Source organism: Pituophis catenifer, unplaced genomic scaffold, assembly GCF_029215685.1.
Source record: "Pituophis catenifer annectens isolate HBS135680 unplaced genomic scaffold, rPitCat1.0.hap2 SCAF_15, whole genome shotgun sequence".
Taxonomy (NCBI): Eukaryota; Metazoa; Chordata; class Lepidosauria; order Squamata; family Colubridae; genus Pituophis; species Pituophis catenifer.
In genome coordinates, this window is record NW_027256895.1 from 1,715,805 (window position 1) to 1,727,556 (window position 11,752).

The 11,752-nt window shown below is 52.3% G+C and overlaps 1 protein-coding gene across 1 annotated transcript; it reads right to left on the reverse strand.

The window, feature by feature from the left end:
* Positions 1–2,345: 2,345 nt before the first annotated feature.
* Positions 2,346–9,842, reverse strand: LOC139324914 (monocarboxylate transporter 13-like). The gene is made up of 4 exons (XM_070954686.1): positions 9,632–9,842; positions 8,411–8,554; positions 6,880–7,626; positions 2,346–2,672 (listed from the first exon to the last, which is right to left on the reverse strand). Exons 1-4 carry the CDS (start codon positions 9,840–9,842, stop codon positions 2,419–2,421), a joined length of 1,356 nt encoding a protein of 451 aa, XP_070810787.1. The 3' UTR covers positions 2,346–2,418.
* Positions 9,843–11,752: the final 1,910 nt, after the last annotated feature.

Here is an 11,752-nt window from a genome sequence, read left to right on the forward strand (position 1 = left end):
AACTCACAGCCCGCAAGCTGGATCTGCCCTGCAGGGTGTTTAGATCCACCTGGCGGGACCGGCCTGGAAATAGCAAAAGACTGGCCCACGATGCCTCTGTTAGTGAAAATGTGTGGGGTGGAGGCGTTTTCAGCCTGGACAGCCTCCTGCAGCACATTGCCAGACAAAACAGGGCACTGTTTTGTGGGAGGTAATGCTCCCTGAGTGGCCAGCAGGGTGTTGCAGGAGGCCGTCCAGGCCGAAAATGGAGCACCCGGGGGCTGTCCATGGCCCCCTGAGCCCCTTTTTGGCCAGAAGAGAGCTGCAGGAGGCCCTCCATCCCATCTCCTCCCCCCTTCCCCCCCAGCTGGAGGACAACTATAATGCTGATCCGGCCCTCCAAGAAATCCAGTTTGACACCCCTGAGCTAAAGGTCTCTGCAAGCTGACAAAATCAGGAATTCCATTGGTCCATTGCGGTCGTTAAGTCGAGGACTACCTGTTGTCTGTTGTTTCTTGACCAATAAAACACAACCAGCTATAAAATAACCACTCGTGCAAACCGATTTCACACTGATTTTGCTTGTCATTTTATTCCCAGAGTTTTTACAAAAAGGTTAAAATTAACGGAAATACTTGCAAACGTGTTTTTTCCACAGGCGATGTGTATCCTAAAGTCACACAGACATGTAAAGTTACAGACGTGTAAAGACTAAAGCAGAGTTTTGCAACCTTGGCCATTTTAAGACGGGTGGACTTCAACTCCCAGAATGCCCCCAGTCCGTCGTTATCCTAGGCTGGCTGAGTAATTCTGGGAGTTGAAGTCCACCTGTCGTACAACGCGACGAGATTGAAAAACGCCGGACTAAAAAAGACTAAAACAATATCACACATTGCCTCCCCCCCCACCCCAGCCGTTGTAGCGTAGGTGTACTGGCTGGGGATTATGGGATAGGTAATCAAATACACCCAGATTGCCCCCTGCTGGGCACCGATAGTTGGCACTTGGACCTCGACGTTTCTGTTCCTTTGCTAAGCCTTGGCGTAGAATTCGGTGCCATTAATGGAGGGGAGATGGGTAGCGGGGGGGACATCCGAGGGTCCCCTCGAGGATGCATAAGAGAAGGGGTGCATTTTGCATAAGTCCACAACTTGAGAGGGGAACCCCACACCACCCCAGTGTGAGTTTCCAAATAGCCTCAGTAGAGGCCATTCCCCCCCAAATGCAGGCCCTCCCCACCCACTTCGAGAAGCCCCCCAAGGCAGCAGCCCCATCAATCTGGCAGGAAGGAGGAAGTAGACCAGGAAGGGTGGCGGGTGGGAGTAGCTGGGGGAAGGGTGCAAGAGGTGGCTGCGGGGAGGTCATAAAAGTCAAAATGGCAGCCCCGTGTGGACGCCATCTTGGCGGTTTGGATTTCCTGCGGACTTCCTCCGCTGAGGCTGAACGTTTGGCTATCAAGGAGAAGATATAAGACTGATCAAGATAATTTTGTGCAAGGGAATTTGTGCAAGGGATTTGCACAAGAGAATTTGTGCAAGCGAATTTGTGCACGGAATTTGCACAAGGGAATTTCTGCAAGTGAATTTGGACAAGGGAATTTCTGCAAGAGAATTTCTGCAAGCGAATTTGGACAAGGGAATTTCTGCAGGGAATATTTCAGGAGAAGAAGGGGGGATTAAGCCAGAAATGCCATGGGGGAGCTTGGACCCAAACCGAGTGCGTCCCCATTGCTGAAAGTGGCAGGAACCGAGGTGGCTGAGGCAGGTTTCGGCTGAGAGATTTGGCCACCCCAGCTGGATTTTAACCTCTCCAACCCCAGGGACTATGCCCACATTTGGCTAACGGGGGCAGTTTTGGGGGGAAGGGTCTTGCTGTGGGCGGACGCCCACAAGGGCCCCAGTAAAGCGCCCCCCCATTCCCGTCCCAAGACAATCAAGGGAAGATCCATTTGAAACAGGATCCCTACAGAGAAAGCTGGTAGCAAGACAAAGGCCATCTCATCCCAGGGCTGTGGAGGAGGGGCTAGGGAGTCCATCGAGACTGGCATCATGAGTCTGCGCCCGCCGGGTTGCCCAGTTGAACAGAAGGCATTTGTTTCCGTGTTCCGGGTTCGATTTTCCTAAAAACCCGCTCTTTTGCAGATAAAAGGGGTTTAAGGCAGGAGGTTCCAAGTTCGGTCCCTTTAAGGCTTGAGGACTTCAACTCCCAGAATCCCCCAGCCAGCAGAGAATTTTGGGAGTTGAAGTCCACCAGTCTTAAAGGGGCCACGGTTTAAGGCACCGGCAGATAAATCTGTAGCGACATGTGATTTTATGTCGCTGCGGCGAATAGCCGCTCGTTCTTGCACGCACATTTACACACTCAATTACGCCCACACGCGTGTGTTTCTGGTCCATCTCCGTTCTGGATTGACGTCCACCTTTGGACTCCTGTGGCCAATCAGCTCTTCACGGGGGTCTGCTCGGCCGCCGGCCCCCCCGGGCACTTTTCGGGAGAGAGGTCTGCGGGAGCCACTGTGGTCAAGTGGCTGTCATCTCCAGCCTCCCTGCCAAGCCGGGCATCGTGCCAATCCGGCTGGGTCAGGCAGGGGGAGAAATTGGGCACCGTCGTCAGGACGAGGCTCCCGGCCAAAAGGAAGGAGCCGGCGGCGAGGAAGGAGGCCGTGTAGTTGCCGGTGAGATCTCGCAGCCAACCTGAAAGAAAACAGCTGAAGGTGAAGCCGCGCCAGAAGGTAACTCAGGGTGAACGGCGGCGGGAAGTTCCATCACCCGTAGCCATGTGGACCAACCAACTTAGACATCACCACACCTGGAATATTGCACACCTGGAATTCTGCACGCCTGGAATTCTGTACCCAGTTTTTGGTCCCTGTGTTACAAAAAAGATGTTGAGACTTTTGGAAAAAGTGCAGAGAAGAGCAACTAAGATGATTTAAAAGCCTGGAGATTAAAACATACGAAGAACAGCTGCAGGATTTGGCTAGTTTAATGAAAAGAAGGACTAGGGGGGGATATGATAGCAGCATTCCAGTATTTGAGGGGCTGCCCCAAAGAAGAGGAGGGGGTCCACCTATCCTCCAAAGCACCAGAAGGCAGGACAAGAAACGACGGATGGAAATGAATCAAGGAGAGAAGCAACCTGGAATTGAGGAGAAATTTCCTGACAGTGAGGACAATTAACCAGCGGAACAGCTTGCCACCAGAAGTTGTGGGTGGCTCCATCACTGGAGGCTTTTCAGAAGAGATTGGACAGCCATTTGTCTGAAATGTTATAGGGTTTCCTGCTTGACCAGGGGGTTGGACTAGAAGACCTCCCAAGGTCCCTCCCAACTCTCTTACTCTGTTTGTCAGCACTTCAAGCTGCATTTACTCTCGTGCTGACATAAGAAGGAGAAGCGGAGGCGTCTGGAAAGGGACGTTTGACTTTTCACCTACTTATTTTCCCTGGAGATAATATCCCCTAGGAGATGGGATGGGAGGGGGGAAATTCCTTTGAGCTGGAGCAGTAGGTTAGGGGTAGAGTGACTTGGAAGATGGCCAATGAGTGCAGGGGAGTGGGGAACGGAAAGGGAGGGTTTTGGGTCTGGAAGTCAGTGTTGGCTGCGATCGAGTCGGAATTAGAATGTCGTGCTCAATAAATGGGAGTTTTTATCAAAGACTTTGTTTGAAATGCAATTTATTTGAGACGACCTCGAAACTTGACACTGTTATTCTGTAATCCCAGATCAATTCACCAGTGGAACAGCTCGCCACCAGAAATTTGAGGCTGTTTTGGATGTTTTGAAGAAGAGACTGGACAGTCACTTGTCTGAAATGGTATATGGCAGTGAAGGCAAACCTTTTTGCCATCATGTGCCAGGAGGGGTGGTGGTTCGCGCACGTGTCTGCCCTCACCCATAATTCTATGCGTCCTGCGCATGCGTGCGCAACTCCCTCTTCTCCTGGCACGCGATGGAGTCTCTGCAGTCTGGGGAAAAGCAAAAAACGTCACTTCTTGTCCAACCGGAAGTTGGGAAACGGGCCGTTTTGGGCCTCCGAGTGGGTGGGGAAGGCTGTTTTCGCCCTCCCCAGATGCATAGAGAGGATCTGGAGCCAGGTGAGAAAGATAAACGGGCCTTTCCCCACATCCTCAGGCCCTCCGGAGGCAGGAAACAGCCTGTTTCCCTACTTCTGGTGGGCCCAGAAGGCCCGAAAATCAGCTGGCCGGCCCGCGCATGCGCCCCAGAGCTGAGCTGGTGTGCCCACTGATATGGCTACGTGTGCCACCTCTGGCACACGTGCTATAGGTTCGCCATCACGGGTATATAGGGTCTCCTGCTTGAGCAAGGAGCTGAGACCTCTAATGTCCCTTCCAGCTCTATTCTGATTGATTCAGTCAGTCAGATTAACCGAGCTGGAAGGGACCTTGGGAGGTCATCTAGTCCAGCTCCCATTGATCATTGCTCCACACAAAACGGGGGACGGAGAAGGGACAAATTTTGGAGTCTAAGGTCATGCAGGACCCAAGGAAGACACCTCTCTCTCCCAAAAATGGGCCCAATGAGGCTGGACAGATCCAGTACAGGTAATCCTCATTTAGTGACCGTTTCAAGTTACAACGGCATTGAAAAGAGTGACTTACAAGCTGTTTCTTTGGAGGGGTGCAGTGCCACTTAAAGACACCCCAACCCCAGATGGGAAAATGCTGGTCTTTAGCAGCCAACTACTTCTAAGTACAGGCAGTCCTCAGCTTACAACAATCCGTTTAGTGACCGAAGTCACCACAGCACTGAAAAAAAGGTACTTCGGACCGTTTTTCCACACTTACGACCATTACGGCATCCCCGCGGTCCCGTGATCAAAAATTTGGAAGGGTCCTATTTACGACGGTCGCAGCGTCCCGGGAGTGGTGGTGGGGGCTGTCACGCGATCCCCCTTTGGCGACTTTCTGTCCAGCCAAGACAATGGGGGGGGAGCCGGATTCACTTAAGGACCGCACGACTCGCTTAACAACGGCAGCGATTCATGTAACGAGGGCGGCCAGAAAAGTCGTAAAAACGGAGCCAAAGGGCCCATTTCACTGTCCTGCTTAAGCATCGGAAGTTTGGGGCCGCGTTGTAGTTGTAATCTACAACAACTCGGCCCAAAATTTCCTACTTCCTACTTCCTAGTCTTTAATTTTGATAAATCCAGACTTTAAGAAGTCTGGGCGTTAACCGGATGAACTCTTAAAAGAAACTTGGGTGTCTCTCTTGGCTTCAAAAGGAACTACAGACTACCGCGTGGCCCCGAGACAACTCCGAGTCCTCTCCGTGGCTGCTAATATTCTCCAAGTAGGCTCACAAACCACCTCGCTACGTCCACCAGATGTCCCCTCAGGCATCTCAGGAGCTTCTGCACCTTCCGAGCTCCACACCTGGAGCGGAGGCGAGGGGTTTTATCCGCAAAACTTTTCAGCCGGGGGAAATCACACAACTCAACGTGCACTGGATCTTCTGGATCATCGTAATCCTCCAGAGAAGATCCGGGACACTTGAAACAATATTGCTGGCCAGCTTTTGATGGACACGAGAGAGGAGAAGTGCTTCCCCACCTCTGAGGGGTCGTTGGTTGGTGCTTGGTGGTTTTCTTGTAGGCGTTTCATTGCCCAACTAGGTAACATCATCAGTGCCAGCAACACTGCAAGAAAAGCACCAAGCTCAGAGAGCATCAAGCAACCTCATTTCAACCCCGAGCTACCAATATTCTCCTTTCTTTTCCACCCATGTTGGACAGAGTCAGCTCGCGTCTGCACCCTTACCCTGATCTGCTTCCTGTTTTCTGCAGGCAATGTCCTAAAGGGTCTCGTCCCCTGCTCCATTGCCTGAAGCCGGAAACAAACCACGATGTGACATGGGATCAGACACTGGCGGTAAGGACCTAGCCATCTCTGTTTCCCACGGGTCCGCCCGACAACATTGGAGAATTCCTCCAGCGCTGTCCTGCCGACATCTCAACGGGATAAAAATCTGCTTTCCCCTTTGACCTGGATCCCTGCAACACCAGCGGAAACGAGAAGAACGAGTTCTGACGTGCGCCCACAATTGTGCTGAGAGAGAGAGAGAGAGAGAGAGAGAGAGAGAGAGAGAGAGAGAGAGAGAGAGAGAGGCGGAGCCTGGGCCGTTCATCAGCCCTCCAATGGGGAGTCAACAGCCTCTAGGTCTGGAGGTGACTGATGAAGAAGAGGAGGAACAGCTGGGTCCAGTGCCTGACGCGTGGATGCACAGAAGGCAGAGGAGAGGAGAGCAGTGGAAATCTATGGGCTGGTCCTCGGGACAGAAGAGCCACCGCTGCTAGCAAAGCCCCACCCTAGCTCTGGGGATTAAAGGCAGGTGTCAGCACTTCAAGCTGCATTTACTCTAGTGCTGACATAAGAAGGAGAAGCGGAGGCGTCTGGAAAGGGACGTTTGACTTTTCACCTACTTATTTTCCCTGGAGATAATATCCCCTAGGAGACGGGATGGGAGGGGGGAAATTCCTTTGAGCTGGAGCAGTAGATTAGGGGTAGAGTGACTTGGAAGATGGCCAATGAGTGCAGGGGAGTGGGGAACGGAAAGGGAGGGTTTTTTGGAAGTCAGTGTTGGCTGCGATCGAGTCGGAATTAGAATGTCGTGCTTAATAAATGGGAGTTTTTCATCAAAGACTTTGTTTGAAATGCAATTTATTTGAGACGACCTCGAAACCTGACAGCAGGGGGTGGAGATGAATAGGTGTGGCAAACAACTCTTCATCTCCCGGATGGACGGATTTGTTAGCCGGCGGTGAGAGAGAAATATTTTTGCCGGGGCTGCCGGCGCTCCTAATAAAGGAATCTTTGAGTTCACTTCAGAGGTTCTGTGGTGGGACAGGTGGGACCTGGGACAGAACAGATTGTGTCACTTACCTGACAGGGGGGACCCCAAGAGCCCCCCGATGCTTTCGATCATCTGCAGCAACCCCATGGCGCTGAAGATGTTCTCGATGCCCACGATCTCCGGAACGATGGAGAAGACCACGGGCGTCAGGGCTCCCGAGAAGAATCCGTAGCCGAGGCTGATGGCCACGAGGAGCGGGTAGGTGTGACCCCAAGCGATCAGCAACAAGGAGATGCCCGTCAAGAAAGTCCAGGCCACCAGCAGGTGGATCAACCGCGACGACCTGCAGCTGCCCAGCCAGCCGGAGAAGAGACGACCGCAAAGATCAGCCGCGGCCGTGAGGGACATCAGGAAGGCGGCCTGGTATTCGTCAAAGCCCAGTTCTCGTGCCCGGGCCACCAGGTGGACGTAGGGGATGAAATAACCTGTGTTGACCAAGGTGATGGCCACCACAAACCGCATGAATGGGCAGTGGGAAAGCAGCTGCAGGCCGAAGAGATTGGAGACCGTCAGCTTTCCAGGGGACACGTCGTCCTTCAGGGTCAGGGGCCGGATCAGGGCGCCGCAGACTACGAGGTTGAAGGACATGGCGGCCACGATCATCAGGGCTCCTCGCCAGGCGTAGGTGTCCATGAGGAATTGGAAGAGAGGTGAGAAAGCGAAGGAGGAGATTCCCACGCCGGTGAAGGCCAAACTGGTAGCCAGGGTACGGCGCCTCTTGAAATAGCGAGCCACGGAGGCCACGGATGGCGTGAAGACCAAGGCCCAGCCGAACCCTGAAACGAAATTAGAGGCTGCCTCAAGCTTCCCTGTTGAGCTAAAACTTTGCTGAAGGTTTTCCACAGCCGTGACGGTGAACCTATGGCACGCGTGCTAAGCCATGTCGCCCAGCACGCGCGGTCCTGCCTGTTTGTCTTCCGGGATTCTGACGTGAATGAGCACGCGATGACCAGCTGTGCTTCGTGCACGCGGCAGTGCCGAAAACCGGTGTGTGCATGCACGCCAGCCAGCTGATCGTGGGGCACGCGTGTGCGCTGGACCCCGGAAGTTTGGCTTTTCCATAGCGCGGCCATGTTGAGCGTGAACGTGACGTTTCCACGCGACTTTTTCCCCGAGTGAAGAAAAGGTTCACCATCACCGTTCTACAGCATAGTTTCTCAATTGAAGGGGTGGACTTCCATTCCCAGAATTCCCCAGACAGCATGCTTTTTAAAACAAGTGGGCTTCAATTCCCAGAATTCCCTAGCCAGCGTGCTTAAAGAAAGACAGGTGGACTTCAATTTCCAGAATTCAGAGATCACAGAGGAAGGGATTAGAAGAGAGTAAGCAGGCCACAACAGGTGTCTCCGTATCGAAAGGAATGCATTGGTGTCGGGGAATTCTGGGGGTTGAAGTCCACCCATCTTAAAGCTGCCGAGCTTAAGAAACAGTGATTTGAAAGTGAAAGGGCCTCAATTAGCGACGGTGCCTTTGCAAAAGGATTCGGGATTTTTGAAGAGCGGGAAAATTTCACGGCAATAATTGGGCCCCGAAGAAACTGCGGCGTTTCTAACCACGTACCTGAAAGGAGCCCAATGCTGAGGTATAAATGCACCAACCGGGTAGCAAACGATGCCAACAGGAGACCCAGGCCGGAGAGAAACCCACCAACCATAACCACGGGCCGAGCTCCGTAGTGGGAACTCAGGGCAGTTCCCACCGGACCTGAAAAGAACGACAAACTTTGCTTAGCTATATAAATTCTTCTCTCAATTGTAGTCGTAAGTTTGAGGACTATCGGTAGGCCGAAGCTGTCCTTGGTTCTTATACTGATACGGATTCTCAGGTCATTGCAGGCCCCCTGTAGTTTCTCAAGCTTAGCAGTTTGTGTGGACTTCAACTCCCAGAATGCCGCAGCCTGAGATGGAGAAACGCACAGAATTCTGGGAGTTGAAGTCCACTCACCTTAAACTCGCTGAGAAGCATTGTCCTGGAGGCTCGGGGTCTCCAAACCTGGCAACTTTTAAAACTTGTCGACTTCAATTCCCAGAATTCCTCAGCCAGCAATCTTCAACTTGTGGACTTCAACTCCCAGAATTCCATAGTCCTCAGACTGAGAAGCAACAGAATTCTGGGAGTTGAAGTCCACTCACCTTAAATTCACTGAGAAGCATTGTCCTGGAGCCCAGGGTCCCCAAATCTGGCAACTTTTAAGACTTATGGACTTCAATTCCCAGAATTCCTCAACCAGCAATGTTCAGTCTTGTGGACTTCAACTCCCAGAATTCCATAGTCTCAGACTGAGAAGCACCCAGAATTCTGGGAGTTGAAGTCCACTCACCTTAAACTCGCTGAGAAGCATTGTCCTGGAGCCCGGGGTCTCCAAACCTAGCAACTTTTAAAACTTGTCGACTTCAATTCCCAGAATTCCTCAGCCAGCAATCTTCAACTTGTGGACTTCAACTCCCAGAATTCCGCAGCCTGAGACAGCGAAACGCAGAGAATTCTGGGAGTTGAAGTCCACCCACCTTAAACCGGCTGAGAAGCACTGTCTTGAAGGCCTGGGGTCTCCAAACGTGGCAACTTTAAGACTTGTGGACTTCAATTCCCAGAATTCCCTAGCCTGAGGCTGAGAAGCACACAGAATTCTGGGAGTTGAAGTCCACAAGTCTTAAAGTTGCCAAGTCTGGAGATCCCCGCGTGGTAGGGCGGACAGTTGTTGGGGTTGAATAAATGCCAGTTGTGTCCTGCACCCCCCTGCCCCCCGTAATCCCCCTGTCTTTCCCCCTCCCAATAACTCACTAGCAAACTGCTGCACGGCGATCCCAATGGAAGTGATCCAGGAGATCCGTCCGGACAATTCTTGGAAATGAGCCACGAACTTCACGAAGAAAACGCCGAAGGAACGCAGAACGCCGAAGACTAAGGCGGACTGGAGGAAGGCAGCCAAGACCACCACCCAGCCCCAGCCCCCATCCGGAGGGGCTGGGACGACAGCTCTCCGGACCAGCATGGATCCTTGGAGGGAGGGGGGGGCAAGAAGAAACGGGGGAAAATGAGAGTAAATTGGGTTTAAATTCCAAAATCGATGGAAGGGTTTGTGTGAATCTGGGTTTCTTTCTTTCTTTTTCTTCCTTCCCCTTTGTTTCCTTCCTTCCTTCCTTTACTCCTTCCTTTTTTTCTCTCTTTCGCTTTCTTTTCCTTCCTCCCTTCTCTTCTTTCTTTCCTTCCTTTTCTCCCTGCCTTTTTTTCTTTCCTTTCTTTGTTCCTTCCTTCCTTCATCCATCCTTCCTTCTTTCCTTCCTTTCTTTTCTGCCTTCTTTTTCTTTTTTCTTTCTTTCTTTTCCTTCCTTCCCCTTTGTTTCCTTCCTTTTCTCCTTCCCTCTTTTTTCTCTTACTTTCACTTTTTCCTTCCTTTTCTTTCTTTTCCTTCCTTCCTCCCTTCTCTTTCTTTCCTTCCTTCCTTCCTTTTCTCCTTCCCTATTTTTTCTCTTTTTCACCTTTTCTCCTTTTCTTTCTTTTCCTTCTTTCCTCCCTTCTCTTTCTTTCCATCCTTCCTCCTTCCTCCCTTTTTTGTTTCTTCCTTTCTTTTCTACCCTTTTTACTCCTTTCTTTCTTCTTTCTTTCTTTCTTTTTCTTTCTTTCTTTCTTTCTTTCTCTTTCTTTTATTCCTTCCTTCCTTCCTTTCTCTCTGGCTTTCTGTGGTTCGCGTTTCTCTCTTTTAGTTTTGTGCAGCATAGGTCAAAAAAGTCAAAATGGCAGCCATTTGTTTATTATTTTTTTCCCCAGGTGGGTCACCAAACAGGCAGGGGCATTGATGGCAAAAATTGTGGCCTCCACCTTGACTAGTTTGAACCCTAACCCTGCAGGACAGGCCCATTAACCTGGTTAGTAGAAGGTTCCAGGTTTGTACCCAGAAAACTCCTGCCCCCCCCCCCCCATTCTCCCTCTCATTCTCAAAGTGAGACTGAGCGAATGCAAAGGGAAAAAAAACTTGCAAAGACCCCCTAATAATTCTGCTTAGCAACCCTCTTCTGTAAGATGTGAAGATTTGGGGAGGGGGCACTTTTAAGATTTGGCATTGGCCTCTATTTTTGGGATCCCCCCCCTTGGTGGGGAAGGAATGAAAATGCAGTAGGGTGGGAGGATCTGGGGTATTCTGTGGCCAGCCTCCCGCCCAGCAAGGGGGCCTCTGAGGACGTGCAAAGTGCTCTCCCCTCGGCTGCAATTGGACCCCCTTTCTCTTTCTCTCTCTCGCCCCCCATGGCACCTGCACCCCCGTTGCAGGATCTGGGAAGCCCACAGCTTTGCATTTTGCAAACAGATTAGTCCTGATTGGGGGGGTTGGGGGGGGTGGGAGGAAGGAGGGGGGTAAGAGCGAGTAAAACAGCCCCCCCTCGGTCCTTCCAACCTGGGCAGGGATCCAGGAAGAGCTTCTGGGATTTGGGGGACCCCCCTCCCTCCTGAGCATCCTCAAAGGCAAACCCCATGCTCCCTCCCCCCCATGGACCACATCTACCCCCCCCCCAAAAAAAAGCCCAGCAGGTGCAGCATCCGATGCCCAACACCTGTGCCCTCGCCCCCCCCAAACCCTTTGCTTACCGGGGGGGGGTCTCCAACCTGGCGCCCCCCTTTGCAGCCCCAGCTGCTTAGGAAGGAAGGAAGGAAGCGGCGGCGGCTACAATGTTGCAGGAGCCCGAGGAGGCGGGGCCTGGGCCAGAAGCCACGCCCCCCCACTCCGTCTCGTTCATTGCGGTCCAAGAATCCTTTCCTTATGGGGGGGGGGAGGCGGTGAGATCGGCGCAGCCGCACTGAGGATCTGCTGGGGTGGGGGGGTCGGCTCGTGGGGGATGGGAAGCAAAGGGAAAGGCAAAAGGGGGCGACCGTGGGGGGGGGGCTCACCTGCCGCCCTCAGAATGCAAG